The sequence below is a fragment of the Magallana gigas genome, chromosome 8 (genome assembly GCF_963853765.1).
Source record: "Magallana gigas chromosome 8, xbMagGiga1.1, whole genome shotgun sequence".
Taxonomy (NCBI): domain Eukaryota; kingdom Metazoa; phylum Mollusca; class Bivalvia; order Ostreida; family Ostreidae; genus Magallana; species Magallana gigas.
Genome location: NC_088860.1, coordinates 7,593,251 through 7,610,202, shown reverse-complemented (window position 1 = coordinate 7,610,202; position 16,952 = coordinate 7,593,251). Strand labels below are relative to the sequence as shown.

General features: G+C 36.1%; 2 protein-coding genes across 6 annotated transcripts in view; both read left to right on the top strand.

The window, feature by feature from the left end:
• Positions 1 to 907: 907 nt before the first annotated feature.
• On the top strand, positions 908 to 5,813 carry LOC105343751 (metal cation symporter ZIP14). The gene is made up of 7 exons (XM_011451221.4): positions 908 to 1,215; positions 1,475 to 1,649; positions 3,704 to 3,873; positions 3,991 to 4,119; positions 4,270 to 4,558; positions 4,937 to 5,124; positions 5,436 to 5,813. Exons 1-7 carry the CDS (start codon positions 955 to 957, stop codon positions 5,583 to 5,585), a joined length of 1,362 nt encoding a protein of 453 aa, XP_011449523.3. The 5' UTR covers positions 908 to 954; the 3' UTR covers positions 5,586 to 5,813.
• Positions 5,814 to 8,711: 2,898 nt separating this feature from the next.
• LOC105343750 (regulator of G-protein signaling 12) overlaps positions 8,712 to 16,952 on the top strand; it is a 47,143-nt gene continuing 38,902 nt past the window's right edge. For 4 of the 5 annotated variants that reach the window (XM_066068271.1, XM_066068273.1, XM_066068272.1 and 1 more), the window contains exons 1-2: positions 12,646 to 12,679; positions 13,048 to 15,377. In XM_066068271.1, the coding sequence (XP_065924343.1) occupies positions 12,661 to 12,679; positions 13,048 to 15,377 (2,349 nt within the window). In that variant the 5' untranslated portion in view covers positions 12,646 to 12,660. Of the gene's footprint in view, positions 8,871 to 12,645; positions 12,680 to 13,047; positions 15,378 to 16,952 lie in introns of those variants that run through there. The other variant, XM_066068270.1, reaches the window with a different exon arrangement.

The following is a 16,952-nucleotide window of genomic DNA, read 5'->3' as shown; positions in this document are numbered from 1 at the left end:
CCCCGACACAGTTCTGATTACAGAGAGATAATCTGAGACATAAGAATTCGGCCAGTCTTAAATCCACCCACTATAATAACAAAGCCAAAAGGGGCGAAAATAAAAAGATAGGGGCGAATATTTCCATGTACACAGTGCGTACAATGTATATTATGATCACACTACTGAAGCATGTATTGCACTCTGAAAAATGTTCTGAAAAAATTTAAGTATGCGTGCTCTTGCATGAACTTTAATAATGCGATACTCGTATGATACACATTCATAAAGAGGTAGCTGATTCTTTTAGTCAGTATAGATTCAAAACAAAATAAAGTGAATCGCAGAAGTAGTATATTAGAAACTATTAATGCTTCAATTAACTTCATTGGAAAAATCACGGTGCAAACACTGTCTAAATTCAGTAACAATTTGAGAAAACCCAAACCTGATAAATTGATCGGTCATTGTTCAGTCGACTGATGGTTGATTCAGGGATTTTTACGACGAAAATACATATTTTTTAAACTAAAACTTAATTATTTTATTTAATCTGGTAATAATGTCATCTTTTTTTCTTTTCTTCTTCTTTTTTTTTTTTTGCAAACTGCATGTAAATAAAGATTTATCATCGTTTCACAATTGTTTTCATTAGAGTAGCACATATACCGGTACATTAATTCAAGAGAGCCGGGGTAATGTCTTTAAAAGTCGTCTAAGACGGATCATAAGTAAAATATCAATGTACGTAAACAGATTTTTTTTATCAGGTGTTCCAAAGATTCGCAAATAGAAACCAAGACAGTGTCGTATCAGAAAAAGATATTGTTTGAATCAGTGCTGACCTGAATGGATAAGAAATACAAATAAACAAGATCAGACTACATTCATACACTTATGTCATCGTTCAACTTTAAAAAAGGAGGTCAACGGCTTTATAAGCAAAGAGTAGTGTACGACTGTGCACGCGGTTAAATGCTTCCTTCTGCATATGTGAATAACACACGGGGCAGGCGAAGCATGGATGGGGGAATTGTTTTTGTCCTCGTTCTGCTGTGTCTCTCTGGCGAGAACCCAGTGTCTGCGTCTCAGGGTGCCCTGGAGAAACTGATAGAGTGGCATGGTAGCGGGGGATCCCTCTCCCAGGAGGAGTTTATCAGCCTGGGGAGAGGCGTACAGTCGGGACAGGCTGTCACAACGAACGGTGACCTCCTTGCAGGGAAGAATGGCTCGTGTGTGAGTACTTCAGCATTATGCGTAAAAAAAATTGTTTCCTTTTGCATGTGAATATAACTGTACAGTCTGTGATCGACTGATGTTGATCTTGATTTCAAGGGTAACTTAGCTTCAGGGTGTTCATGATATAAACCTAGATAATTCCTGTCAGTTTTTATCCTTGGATTAATGGATTTAATACGATGTAATTATATGAAGTCATTAGACTAGGTGCTGATGTCAGTATTTATCAGAACACGTGCATTGTGTTTATTTTCAGCCATGCCAAACGTACTCTCAGATTTTTGAGGAGGCGTCGACGGGAGGGGGCCAGATTAACGCGTCCACACTGTCCGCGGTCTGTCCCCAGCTGCTGCTGAAAATTCACTCAGAGGACTGTTGCCAAGGCAACACCATAGTCCAAGAACACGCTGAGAAACCGCCCATTGGCCAAGGTAAAGCGCGTAAAAAATATATGTAATACGATCAAAGAAATATTTTGGGTGCAATGTAGGTCAAAAACTTGTTTTCATATGACTATATATAGGGTCTTAGGCCGTTTTTAATAAATAAGTGAAAAGGCATTTAAATATATAGCGTGCGTAACAGAACATGGCGATGATACGTGTACAATATGCATATGTACAACTCTTATCCCTAAATATAGGAGCTTGGACTTTGGGTAGTTGGTGTCAGACAGCAATGTGACGTAGGTCTGTGTATTTCATCGAAGGCCACTCAGCCATTGCTCTTTGAAACAAGATTTGTCTGGCTTTTGAGCTAAGACTACGCAATCGGTCACGGGTGTATATTTCGCTTGAAACCAGCGTCATTTTTAACTTGTTTTGACGCAAGAAATAGATAGTTACGTTCTACTGAAAGTCCAAGGTCTTGTTAAAATGGCTCTAAGATCAATTTAAAATCTCTGGCTTATATAAACACAGATCAACGTTCTGCAAATTTTAGTCCAAAAAGTTTACAGGTGTCATGTGATAAAGAACATTAGAGACGTAGAAATCTGAAGTACTGTTGTACACATACAGAACCCAGTGTCCTTAACTCAGTAAAGACGTAGTAAAACCCTCAGGAATTGATTAGAAAACACTACATAGAACTCTACCTGCTCTGTGTCGTTATATACGGTGTAGTAAAGACATATTCAGCGACACAGATCTAGCTAACTAAGAAAATTCAATACTGCATCAAATTTTAAAGCCTTCTCTTGACCGCTTAATTTATATGATAACGTGCAAATCTGCAGCATGCTGTTAGAAAAAAAAATTTAAAGGGAAATGTTTGTTTGATTGAAAGCAAATCTTTACAACTTCTGTATCCAAGGCTCAAACCACCTGAGTATAAAGTTTCTCAAGTCTGAATTTAGTGTATGTATACTGACTTCTGATGTAATGTTACAAACAGAATTCTAATCACTATACCAACCCAAAATGGTGCTTATTAAAATCCGTGAATTAATTTTAATCACATTTTCTTGAAAAAATTAAAAACGAGGACGCATACATAATAAAGAAAAAAAATATATTGGAGTCTCTACACCCTGCATGTAACTTAATATATAATTTTTTCATCAGTGTGGTAAAAATAGTTTATAATTTCTAAGCTGCGGGTTTGTATCCCCCGGTCTGAAAAATGGGATGGACATGTTTGGACATGTCTGAAATGTTTTTTCAGACAGGGAGCTACAGACCTGCAGCTAATAATTTCCTAGCTCAGTTGATTGCAATAAATGTTTGAGAATCAAAATATCTCTAAAAACTAACTGATATATATACATGAATATATATAAACATGGAAGAAATCTCACTTTGTAATAATAAGATTGTAGAAGAAAACAGTTCGTGCTGATTTGATATACGTACTTGAGTCTGGAGTGTTTGGGAACCTTGAAAAGACACTATTTGAAAATTAAAGTACTGTGTTTTTATCAAGACTCTTGAGTTTGATGTTTAGATTTATATAAACATCTTGAAAACTGACTTTTCAAATTTTTTTGGACATATTTGAGGTTTTATATTCACTATATTTTATTCTTTCTACCATAAATTACATATTCTTCCATGTCTTCAAAATATTGTTTGTTGACATTGGAAACGAATTTCGATACGAACATTAAATTAGAAATTAAAAAAAAAATTTAAAAGTTGCTTTTCATTTTTCACCTTTTTTTAGAGTAACAATGTGGGGATGCTAATTGAAAACAGAAAAACAACCTTTTTTATCTATGTTACAAAATATGTGAACAGAGGTTACTACACAGGATTATTACTTCTGCTTCGTTATCATCTCAAAAACATTTGCACTGCACAGCAACACGTGTCACTATTTACTGTAAATCTTTGTATCATTGTATGTATGTATAATATTCGAACACTCTTTCGGTCATCGTCTCAAGCCACTGCCTGGAGTCCGCCTAGCTAGTATAGTACCTACTAGTCGTTTATTGCGATGATGGCGCTCGGTTAACTAACATATTTCTCGGCTTTATTTTCAGCATGGGGCTATGGTATTGGATTTGTCACTTTGGTTGTACTGATCTCAAACATCGGAGTCTTCTTGGGGCCGTGTATGAATACAAAGGCCTTCCGAAGAATCCTCATGTTCTGTGTCGCTTTAGCAGTTGGAACACTCGGATCTACCGGGTTTTTAGTACTCATTCCAGAGGTACACACCACGTGAACACATTAACATCTTGTTTTAACAAATGACTTATTCGTTTCTTGTTTAAAAGAAACTCCCAAACCTTTCATGAACATTGAACAAGCCAATAATTCATTTCAGTCTATGCATCTTACAGGAAAAGACGGACCGATTCCTGATTATAGCTGGAAAATGGCCACAGTCATTGGTGGGGCGTACTTCGTATTCGTGGCTGAGCGCCTTCTGAAGTTTGTCCTTGATAACCACAAGGTTGATACCCGGCAGCTTCTAAAGCATCCAAACACGATTTCGTTCATTTTTTTTTTTTTTGTTAAACGCGTTATTTTATACCGCCATCTTTTAAATGATTATGTATCTTATAATTTTATTTTTATAATCTTATAATTTTTATGTAAACAGAAAAAGAAATCCGACAATGATTCCGTGGAAGTGAGCGAAGAAAACAGCAAAGAACTTCTGGCAGTGAATTCAAACAACACCCACGGCCATACTCACTCGCACCTGCCTGTCGGCCAGGGGAAGGGCAGCAATGGAGACGTGGCCCCCGTGGCATGGATCTTGCTCATTGGGGACGCCATTCATAACTTTGTAGACGGGTTGTCCATCGGAGCAGCGTTCACAGAAAACACCTTTCTAGGGATTAGTGTGTCCCTGGCTGTGCTGTGCGAAGAACTTCCTCATGAATTAGGTTAGAGTTCTGCTTTAGTTCATCTTTGCTATAGCCAAGTGATTCTGTTGCGTACAACTTCTCTTAAGGTGAGGTAAATAGAATCACTTGGTCAGCGAAGATGTCCTTTTTAAATTGCCAAAATAAGCATCTTTTGGAGTTTATCTATAGCCCAAGCTTAATACATGAAAGTTCACCTTATTTCACCAAATGTTTCTTTTACACTTCAAACGTAGTTCGTGGTTTGAAAAAAAAAACAGGACACAGCGTTCTATGCTCGTGTTTCGAACACTCTGTAATGAAGTGATAGGTTAAGGTTCGTTCATGATAACAAATAAACACATCAATGGAACTTAATCTCATAAATAATAACATGCTATATGTTTTGTTTTACTATAGGAGACATAGCCATCCTCCTACACGCCGGACTGTCTATGAAGAGGGCGCTGTTTTATAACTTTATCGCGGCAGTTATCTGTTACATCGGCCTCGTTATAGGAATCATAGTAGGGGAGGCCACCAGTGCCAACCAGTGGATATTTGGACTGGCGGGCGGAATATTCGTATACATTGCATTAGCAGACATGGTTAGTTCAATGATTAGAAAGTATGTAAATTAATACGTACATCAGTACAGTATCTAAGATAGCGAATGGTGCTTGACTATCGGCTTCACACGGATAGAGACAGCGGATCCGTTAAACTTGAAAAACCAAAGATAACTAAATGCATATTGGAAACTTTGATTTAGACAAACCAGGATGTCTCATTTTTTTTTGGGGGGGGGGGGGGGTATTTCTTATTTTATTTCAAAGGTAGATAATAATAAAAATTCACGTTTTACATTATCACGTTTTCGTGAGATGAATTTAATGAGTCTCGTCTCTTTATTCTACAGATTCCTGAAATGAAAGAACAATTAGCTGAGGCGGAGAGGAGCGGATCAGAAAATATGTTGCTAGTGTTCGTTATACAGAATTCGGGAATAGTGATTGGTTTCTTAATCATCCTATGTCTTGTCCAGTATGGGGGAGAAATTCAAGTCTGAATGGTGGAGAGAGAGAGAGAGAGAGAGAGAGAGAGAGAGAGAGAGAGAGAGAGAGAGAGCCTGTATAGATATGCTCATAATTTTCATTTATTTTGACAATCATATACTTGTACGCTGTATTTTGTACTTATTGTGTTTTCAAAGTATTACCAGCATTTTTGTTATTTGAATATACATGTAATATATAACATTACAGTACATATTTTATAAAAATAAATGTCAATCGGAGGTTCGTGTTTCTCAGTTTTACTTGCAATTTAAGGAGATGGGGAAATATGTGCAGTTCATCACATACAATGTTAGTGTACTTTTTTTGACAAACCTTCACTTTCTTTGTTCTGGCTCGTCCAAAAACGAACGTTTTGCGGAAGCATCACAGGGAAGAAGAATCGATCAATGCATGCCGTGTTTAAATGAAATATGATAATTTATAAATGTGTGTTTAGTACATGTTTGATACATATCCTATATACTCTTGTTCCTTTACCTACACTTAAATGTCTCCTTCTGTTTCCTGAATGCTGTAATTTATTTAACTTAAACTTATTTTATTGAATAAATTCAAAAGGATTGGACAACAGACTGAATAAATTCAATAGGATTGGACAACAGACATGACCTATGTATATCCTATCCTGTATTTTATTTCAATCCGTTCATGTCTTACTGATATGCTTTGTACTAAACAAGGAATTCTTCTCTGGAGGATTGATGTGTTGGTTATTAATTTTTATAGGGAATAACATTGACTCGTTTACGTTATTTACTTGATTCAAAAGAACTCTAGACGCATACATGTAGTTACTATTTGGTGTGTATCACCATTTACTTTCAAAAATAAATGCACTGTAGCGAATAAGGAAATAACCAACGACACGAACTATAAAGTAAATTATATATTGTCAAAATTTTCGGGTCGACCTGTCCTTTCTTCAGGACAACAAAATAAAAACAACATCTGAAAGGATAAAAACAGCTACAAATAAAGCCCCACTTAGACTAAAATCTAAATAATATTTTTTTTAAAAACCGCTGGATTTAAACGTGGCAAATACATCTTCGTATTAAAAATCAAAAGATCTAGTCGCCACGTTTGATATCGGTATGTAGATTATATCCTAATGACAACTTTTTACAACAATGTTCAGATAATATATATTAATCTTATCGAGGAAAATTTTAATCATGATCTCAAATTATTATATAGATGAATGGTCAAAAAATGGTTGTTAAAATTTAATCCACAGAAAACCGAAGCTGTAATTTTCCATTTTTGAAAAATTTATATCATTTTCCTAATCTATTTTTTGAAAATTGTCAGTTAGAATATGTTACTGAACACAAACATCTTATTCAGTTATCCTCAAACTTACGTTGGTCAGAATGTATTGATAACATTGCTTAAAAAGCTTACAAAAAAATTGGGGTTATTAAAAAAGTTTAAATCTTTAATGGATATTCTATCACAAATGCATGTATATTTTATTAGACCACAATTAGAATATGCTGCTGAACTTTGGGCTGGTTGCACAAAGATGGACACACAAAAACTGGAAAGGGTTCAATTGCATGCTGCAAGAATAGTAAGAGGCCTTACAACTATAATCAGTGCTTCAAGAAAATTAATTTATTTTGAAACAGTTTGAGAACCTTTGAAACATAGCAGAAATATAGCTAAATTGATAACTAATTAGTAACTATGTACAAAATGCACAATAACTTAGTACCTATATACTTATATACACAGACACTGTACAAAACATTCTGCCTGATACAAGAGGCAAGTGTTTCAAGTTACACAAATAGGAACTCTCTTAATTATAGCCTTTTCCAAATTTTAGGTTAGAACTATTTAATAAAATCATTTATTTCTGATACTGTCAGAAGATGGAATGCCCCAGGTCTTAATACAAGGGAGGCAACCTCTATTAAAATATTTTCAAAATTTTTATACAATGATTAAATCCTCGGAAATCTTGAAATCTTTCATTTGGAAAAAGATTGTTAACTCACATACGATTAAGACACAACTGTATTTTAAATTCTGATTTATTCCGCTGTAATTTAACAGACAGTCCAAATTGTTCATGTGGCTTTCTAAAATATAGAGGATGCATATTATTAAATGCCTATAGTTTTTGGTCTGTAAAAAGTATACGATATTGATAGCACGGAATTAGTGTAAACCATAGTTCATTATGAATACAACGTACAACATATATATACAATGATACACAATATTTAGGCAAGGATTCGGAAACAAGTAAGCACTTATATTAATCCGTTTCCCTAAATATTATAATTTACAAATTATAAATCACTGAAGTGCCCAGGTTGGAACAGTGCTTTACGGAATTCTTTAATGAATAAGCCATTGACATTACGTTATGTACACATTATAAATGCACATTTGCTATCATTGGGGATGATTCTTTGACAAATACAAAAAATTCTGAAAATTTCAAGACTGTACAAATTTTCTTGAGTGAATGTGGTCGTTTCTTAAAAATATCTAAATTTATCACTGTTTATAATGTCGAATATCATATGTATGTAGTAGAGTGTTTATTCATGTGTGTTTATATGTATTCATATATATTGCTGGCAATATTTATAAAAGTCATTATTAGGAGAAGACTATCTAAGTTACTTTAGAAACCTGTGTCTAATCCATTTGATATATATATATGTGTGTGTTCAATCAACATGCAACACCTAGCGTACGTAGAATGATCTTGCACGTACTTTGCATCTGCAAGGGAAAGTAGGGGTTAATCAAACATTTTAAAATCGGAACATGGTTAAATCTGAATATTTCATGATTGATGTAGAGACAGTATTACTTGTACGCCTGTAAAAGCTTTCATCAGTTCATGTTGAGTCTTGTTTATAAAAAATACATGCAAGTATTCCTCCACATGCCTCGAAAGTTGACTCAGCAATACTAAAAAACTAAAAATAAGACTATTTACATACATGTATACATTTCCTTTGAAACCACATCTTCAAATGAATTTAAGAAATAAACTACTCTGTCAAATGAGAAAATGAGAAACTCAGAAGGGAAAAAATTAAAATACGCGCGTGTAAGTTGATTGTTCTGTCGCAGCCAATGAAAGCATGAAAATTTTGTCACGTGACAAAGCCATCGTCCATATTGAACCAAAATAACATCAAATCGGAACTGTGAGAGTGTTAAATTTCTTATGTTTACTATTTCTTAATCATTTACCTACGGCATTGATTATGAAAAAGTTTATAAGACAGGATTGAAGGCTTAACTCTGTAAGTATAACACAGCAATCAGCATATTTATTGTGTTACAGTCGCCAACAGGTGCGTGGATCGGTTTAAAAATATTGTTTACTTTTTGAAATTAGACTGTCAGTAGCAAATTATGTATGACAATTTTAATTGAAAATTGTTGGTTATATTCGTTGAATAGAATGTGAAGAAGAAAGAACCCTCTCACATGTTTATTTATTCTTGATACAATCTGGCCAACATGATCACATAACCACAGTTGGAATTTTCTCTGCTGTTGAAATGAATCCCATCTTCTGTGCTATAATTCCATCATTGTATTTTTAAACCTAATGTTAGATAGTATTTGGAAAATAGCCAGTAGCACAATTATATGTGTATTTACATGTAGAATCAGATCTATAATGTTAAATGTATTGTACACCATATAATTATAGAACCACCTATGATTCTCTGTCCTGTCAAAAATATCTGTGTGTACATTCATATTCATTATACAACAATGAAGTGATATTTATCCTATTAGGATTCATTGTTTCAAGCCACGGTATAAAGTCCACATTGCTTTCTCCAGATGGAAGGGGAATGAACATGCATATTGGCCTTGGTCATGCACATACTTGCCAACCTCCAACATGTGAAAATCTGGTCATGACCAGATTTGGAAAGTAAAAAATCTGGTCATCGCGCCTAACGACATTCACGACATATTTACCATGCGTTTCATAGGTACATACAATAGAAATATGTGTTAAAACTTATGTGTAATACTTTATTGCAAAGAAGTTTTTAACTAACAGTTGCTGATTTTGAATTTTGAAAAGTGAACTGACACAGAAAAAGGTAGGTTGTGTTCCGCAAAAAAAAATGCAAAAAGAGTGTCTGCTACAATAACCTTGCTTTTGAACTCTGTAAATGATGGCATGAAAGTTGTAAGTGACTTGGAAGACTTTTGTGTATTAAAAAGCATTCTATACACGACTTAGCGTTTTTGAATGTTTAGGCAGATCATTTTGGGCACAAAATCCAATATTCAAATGTGCGTTACATAGAACACAAAAGCCTGGTTTTGTACTCGATTACTTTGTTTTACCTAACGGAATTCATTTTCCCAGATATGTTGATATAGGTACAAAAATATCGTTTTCTTTTTGTTGGTTTTGATTCCGCTGGCCCTGATGAAGACCTTAATTTTCTTATTGGAAGCCATCACACTTAGTGATTTAAACCTTCGCTTAGTCAAAACAACTCACGATAATAATTACACTTAATGTGTCTGTTACAGCCATCGGCATTGTTTACATGTACATAAAGCTCAGCTTGGGTTCCTAACTGGAAGTCAAACGCGCAACGTAATTTACGAACCAAACCCGGAAATCGGGAGATTTTCGGGTTGTTCAACAAAAATCGGGTGAAAAGCATGACCCGCCGGGACATAAAAGATAATCGGGTGAAGGGTTGAAAAATCGGGTGTGACCCGACGAAATCGGGTGAGTTGGCAAGTATGGTCATGCATAGAGGTTTAACTTTGAGACATAATACATACTAGATATATCATAAGGACAAGTCCTTGTTCCCATAGATGAAAAAGAGAAAAAAAATAGATTATTTTATGTGTTTTCGTGAAACAATGTAAAGAGCTGCTTGAACTTCAACATTGTCATGTTAAAATATGGTTGGTATATGTTTACATGGTATGAGCAAAAGGGTTTAATAAGGTAGTCTCACTTCTCATCTTCTGCATTTGAATGCACCAGTATGATAAAAGAGGATGATACACAATGAATGTCAATGTGATGATATACAATGGACGTCAATGTGATATCTCAATATTGAAGGACAGGGATGCTAGGACTTATGTTTGTTCAAGTAAATATAAAAAAAAAGTCTGTGTGACAGATGGCCCAGGATCTTGAATGAATCTAATCCAAATTTAGTCTACTCTGATGCTTGGTATCTTAATATAGTATTAGTACATGGACCTCTTAGTACATGGAGCATACTCCATAAAAGTCCATATTATATTAAAAGAGAGGCACAAGCACCCAAATTTTGGAATTGAAATGAAACTTTATATGATTAATAAAAGAGTCAATGCGACATCTAGTAAATATTACTAAATAATATACAACACTATAATCATCATATCCTCTGAAAAGTGCCAACTAGCTGAAAGTGCTCTATTTTATCAATTCATGTTAAAACAACTTAATTCATCTGGATATATATAAAGCTATCCCCTACTATTTTACTTCTTTCTTCAGGCCCTAGAGGATGGCTTTAGACAGACTACAACTTTATTGCTACTGAATGATTTTGTTATATGTTTTAAAGTAAATTTCTGATAGATACTTGTTAGTATTTACATAGACAGTTTGTGAGGAGAAAGTGCATTGATTTTATTTTACATTGCATGTCTGCATTTAATGTATCTTGTATACATCACTGGGTTCAACGTACCAGTTATTTGTCTTTTCATTCGATTCTTTATGTAAATGTGACATTTTCCTACAAGATGGATGTACAGATAACAGGTTTCTTCCTGCTCTGATTGAGTGTACATGTCTGTCAGGCCTGACTACATCGGTGGGACAGCTAGACGTTATGTCAGATCTGGTCATTACCCAAGTCTTGCTGGATCAGATTGTGATAACATTGATCATGTTGGTAAATGGGATTAACTACTTAATGCAGTTAATTCCTAACTTTAGCTGGTCCCTGTTTTCTTCTGACTTGTTGAATTTATACATTATTCTGGGTTGTGGATATTTAACTTTCAGTTTTACATGTTACCCAAACACAACTGTAAATTTTAAGATCCACTACCCCCATTTGCAGTAAGGATGCATTTATTCTAGAACTATCAGTAGCAATATCATGAATTCATATGTTTACTTGCAACTACACCTTTAATATTAAATATGTATGAATGCAATGGATGATAGAAAAATACACTTTACTGAGATACATATTGATGTTACTAAAATCACTATGTATTAATACGAGTAAACAACTTTTTAAAATTTTTTATTGTTATAAATTCAGTTAATTGTAGGATGACTATTAATATAGGTTGAACAGAGATTGTTGAAATGATATTTGGTCTGGTTGATTGGAATGTCTGTGTTGATTAAGAACATTAATGTACACAGATGAGCCGTGTATTGAGTGGGGTTCTTTGTTTGACATGTAGAGTTCTTGTACACATCTTGTAATGATCATCTTACAGGTCTACACAGGAGTCCCACAGACCCATCATAAAAAAACTACAGCATTTAGGTTAATATCAATCCAAGCAGGCAATCCAATTTTCAAACAAATATTTCACTATCATTTTATTTAAATGCTAAAATGCATATTAAAGCTAATGATCTGTATAAAAATATAAAAAATGAGATTTATATAAAAACCCAGTGTGTATTTTTTTGAGATTATATTAGTGTAGCTTGACAGCAATTTTTCCATACATTGACCAAGAAACCCCCCTCCCAAAACAGTTTACTTTAATATCATACATGTGGGTGGTAAGGTACACAGGTAATTTATTAAAGGTATATATAATCCAGGTAAACGTGCTGATGACAGCCAGAGAGAGTACGGAATTATTAGATTTGTTCATTAGTGTCCCTTGGACTTCGGTATACCTGCTGAAATTTTAATTCCATAGGTATAGGCCCCATTGTTCTCTTGCACAACCTTACATCTGTCTTTGTTGTAAAACCCTTCATGAACATTTCCTTTAATTTCATTAAATGTCTGCACTTGTTCAACATTGTTCATTTTGTTGTTGGAATTTTAAGAATTAGGAGGGATGTTATTCTCTTTGAAAGGTATGACATTGTTAATGGTGATAATTTGAAATATAATTATGGATGTATGAATTACTTTTTTTAGCATGTTGTTACTGATTTCAGGAATGACTACTGTGCCTGATAATAGAACGTTTCACTGAAGAGATAACTGAACAACATTTATATTAGGGGTGTCATAAACTGCCATAGAAATTTGCATGCAAACAACATGAACAAGAAAACAGAATATTGTGTTAGAATAATGCACATCACTGTTTATTTATAAATACTGCTTCAAATATTATCTGTAAGTGGACATGTAATACAAACAGTTTAAAGACAGTCTACAGTGTAACATGCCATTCTATCACATGCAATCTTAACAAATGCATTATTCTCTTTGTTAGATCTGACAATGTACCCGCATTCTGGGCCTCAGGCCAGCCACCCTAAAAGGCGGAAGAAGAGACCAATTCACGGCATAAAGACAGTGGATGTCACTCGCGGGAAGTCAGGGTATGGATTCACCATTTCTGGACAACATCCCTGTGTGTTAAGTGTGATTGTTCCAGGAAGTCCCGCTGATGTGGCTGGACTGAAGACTGGAGATTACGTAGTGTCTGTCAATAATCAGAATGTTACTAAGTACCCGCATGATGACGTGGTTAGGATGGTGGGGATGTCCACCGGAACCCTCACCCTCCAAGTGGCAGAAAACTACAACAGTTCCGAGTCATCGGACGACGAGTATCACCACAGGAACAAAGCCAGGTATCCTAACAGAGTCCGCCCTCGCCACGCGTCCAATCGTCATGGAGAGAAAGTTCTGGCAGAGTGTAATCAAAAGGACAAGCATACGCACAATGAATACAAACACAAGGACCCTCATTGGTCAAAAAGTGACTTGAAATTTCAATCAGGCCAATCACGGATGAGATTACATGAGCCAGTCGGAGCTGAAAATGTTTATTCCAGTTCATCAAGTTCTAGTCTTAGCACACCAAAATATTCAGGTTCTGTTGAAAAGCATGGATTCAAGACCCATGATCCTCTTTCTTTACAGCTGCCCAGAACTAAGCAAGCAGTAGTGAAAAGCACCTCCCAGAGTGCTAAATCTTCTCACCATAAGAGCAGTCAACATAACAAACACATGAAATCTCAGTCAAGTGGTGCACTTCATGGCTCATTCATAGCACCAGGGATCTCATCCTTCCTCAAAACCTCAGCTCATCAAGCCAACTCTGCGAACAATGCATTTATTGCCATGGACGATGATGAAGATGATGGTGATGATGAGGAAAGTTTGCTGAATTGTAGCTTCCATGACATGAGGGTGGTGGTCGGATATGTTGGTTCCTTGGAAATGCCCAGGGATGCCAACAAACCACACATCCGCCTGCAGACTATTCGCAATGCGGTCAGGAGGTTGAGGGTGGAACAGAAGATCCATACACTGGTTTTGATGGAAGTCTCGCAGGAAGGGGTAAAGCTGACTAACGCCATGGGAACCACTGTGGCCCATTACCCTGTAGACAGATTGTCCTTCAGTGGGGTCTCTCCTGATGATAAAAGGTTCTTTGGAATCGTGACTCTTCATAGTGTGAACGATGATGAGATGAGTGATGAGGAAACAGCTAGTCAAGAAGATGAACCCGCATCTAGTGGGTCATGTCATGTGTTCATGGTGAACCCCGAGATGAAATCTCACAACATTCATGCTGAAAAAGCTAAGACTTTTGGAATCACCTGCACCTCTGCTCCAGACCGCCATCACCAGGAGAGGAGCCATTGCTCGGAGTTTCCAAGATCGGCCACACCTATTATTGTCTCTATCACCAATCTTTACAAGGACCGCCCAGGTGGCACCTCCAATGATAATGAAGTGGCCTTATCTCAGGCCTTTGCAGATCCTTCGAGGGCACCAAGAAGGAGTGCCAGCAACAGCAGCAATAGTGATAGTGGTCTTGGTTTCGGCAAGGACGACCCTGGTCATGTATATGGAGCAGAGGCAGCAGCTGCCCCTCCCAGACCCCCAGATAACCCAGCACCCACCCCTCCCCAGCCAGCATGGCAGAATCAGAGCTACCCCCTGAAAGAGGGACCAGTCCAACATTGTTCTCCAGGGGTGCAGACCATGCCAACACCACTGCGTGACTCTCAACTGATGCCAGCTCCCTCTAGTGTGTTCAGAAGATTGAATAGATCTAACAGTAGTGATGATTGCTCCACTTTAAACAAGAGGAAGGATAAATTCAACATCAGAGCCATGCCAGATCCATTGAACACCTCAAGATCTTATTCTGGTCACTTGAATCGAGGAAACAACTCTCTTCATACCAATGACAGTGATCATGAATCCAACACTTCCAGAGACAGTGAAATGTATCGATCTTTCTCCCATTCAGATCTACAGAGACCAGTGTCTGTTCCGCCAAGAACATCAGAAGATAGTTTTACAACCCCATTCAACAGCAGCAAAGTGGAGAAAGTCGAACTGAATGACAAGAAACTGAGCCCCAGAGCTCATCTTCCACCTTTCCACCTTCTGCGCTCTCCATCAGCTCCACCTGTAGTGAACCATCATCCAGAGTCTGATGCGGATGACTTCGATTTTCCTCATAATACCAGTGGAATGGGAGGATTGATCGAGAGGTTTGAACAGGACCATGCCCTGCGGATATCCTCTCCAGCTGATGTGACCAGACGCTACTCTGAGGGATACTCTCTGCTTGCAAAGGTGAGGGAAATTTATCTTTATTTCAGAAACACTCTTATGCTTAACAGCAGAATGAAATTCAGTTGTTGTTAAACAAGAATCCTGGTGCATCCTCCAATTTACAGTGTTGTAAGGTAAGTGCATTTCAAGGTAAGTTGTAGAAGATTTCTTCAGGATGACAGTTTTATGGAATTTGAATACTTCATCAATATTCACATGTACAGAGTATCAATTTATTATATATAATAATATACTCAGCGTGCAAACATCTCAATGATCCATGATTTCCATCAGTATTTATAATGTCAGAAACTGAATCAGGTCTAAAGCTTGTTTTTTGCCAATTGTTTCTGCTAGCTAGTATGATGGTTGAATCTGCAAGTTAGTTTTGTGGTTCAGAGAGTTTGTTTGGTGGTAAATCAAGGAGTTAGTTCGATGGTAAACCAGGGAGTTAGTTTTGTGCATTAGCATGATCAATGGTGATGAATTTAGCTTAGTTTGGTGGTAAATAGTGAGCTTTGAGGTTCTGAACTTCATCAGCAAGATAACTGAGTTTGCTACACCGACAGAACAGCCAATTCTTCCATATATGTGAAGGTAGCCCTGGTGACTACAACTAATTGTAAGTCTGAGGTCAGCCCTTGCTAGTCAGTGGACTCAGTACTCTCAATAATGCTTATGTTTTGATTCATTAAGAAATAACCCATGAGAAGAAAAAGAACAAAAAAGGTATGATCAAGGAACAAAGTTAACATTATTCTTTTTTATAGCTTTTTGATTTAAAATTGATGTTTTATTAGCTAAACTGTACATTTGAAAACAGTTAGATTAAGGAAAGTGTATTTTCATCTGCAGAAAAGTTGACTTAAAATGTGTAGGAACTGAATCATTTCAAAATGATTTCAGCCTTGTCAATCTTGTCAATTTCTATAGGGATTTCAAACAGTTTTCCTTAGATATAGAGAATGAAATGTTAAATGTAAATGAAATATTATGATTCAGATGTAGCAAAAATGAAATATGATTTAGATGTAGAGAAGTACAAAAATGATTAAAGGAGTATGGTTTTGGATTTTTAATGTAATGTTTATTTCACTTCCAAGGAAATTCAACTATGGTACATTAACAAAGATAGTATTTTGTTGGATATTATTTACACTAAAATATAACTAGATGCTGTCATTAGACAGTAATACCCGCACCATGTGTTTGCCCCTAAACAACACTGTTTTGTACCAGTTTAATTAAAAATGAAGGCTACATGCAAACTCCGGTAATACATTTAAAAATTATAATTTTCATAACTGAAGGATGAGATCCCTGCCCATATGATAATACACATCGTGACATGAGCAGCACTTTATGTGCAATTTGGGGTAGAACTGTTTGCAGTGAATTTTCAGTTAATCAATAATCTTAACATTTTATGTCATAGGAAGTATAATGGTCTATATAATTATTTAAAACAAAATTAAAAATTAAAGTATGCCCCCTCCCCGTGGCGGTTGCCGGTTTTAGATTTGCTTCTGTGTGCCTACATGAACATCATCGTGTGCACAGATTTAGAGAAGGGGTGGGAGTGAGGGGTCCAGACCC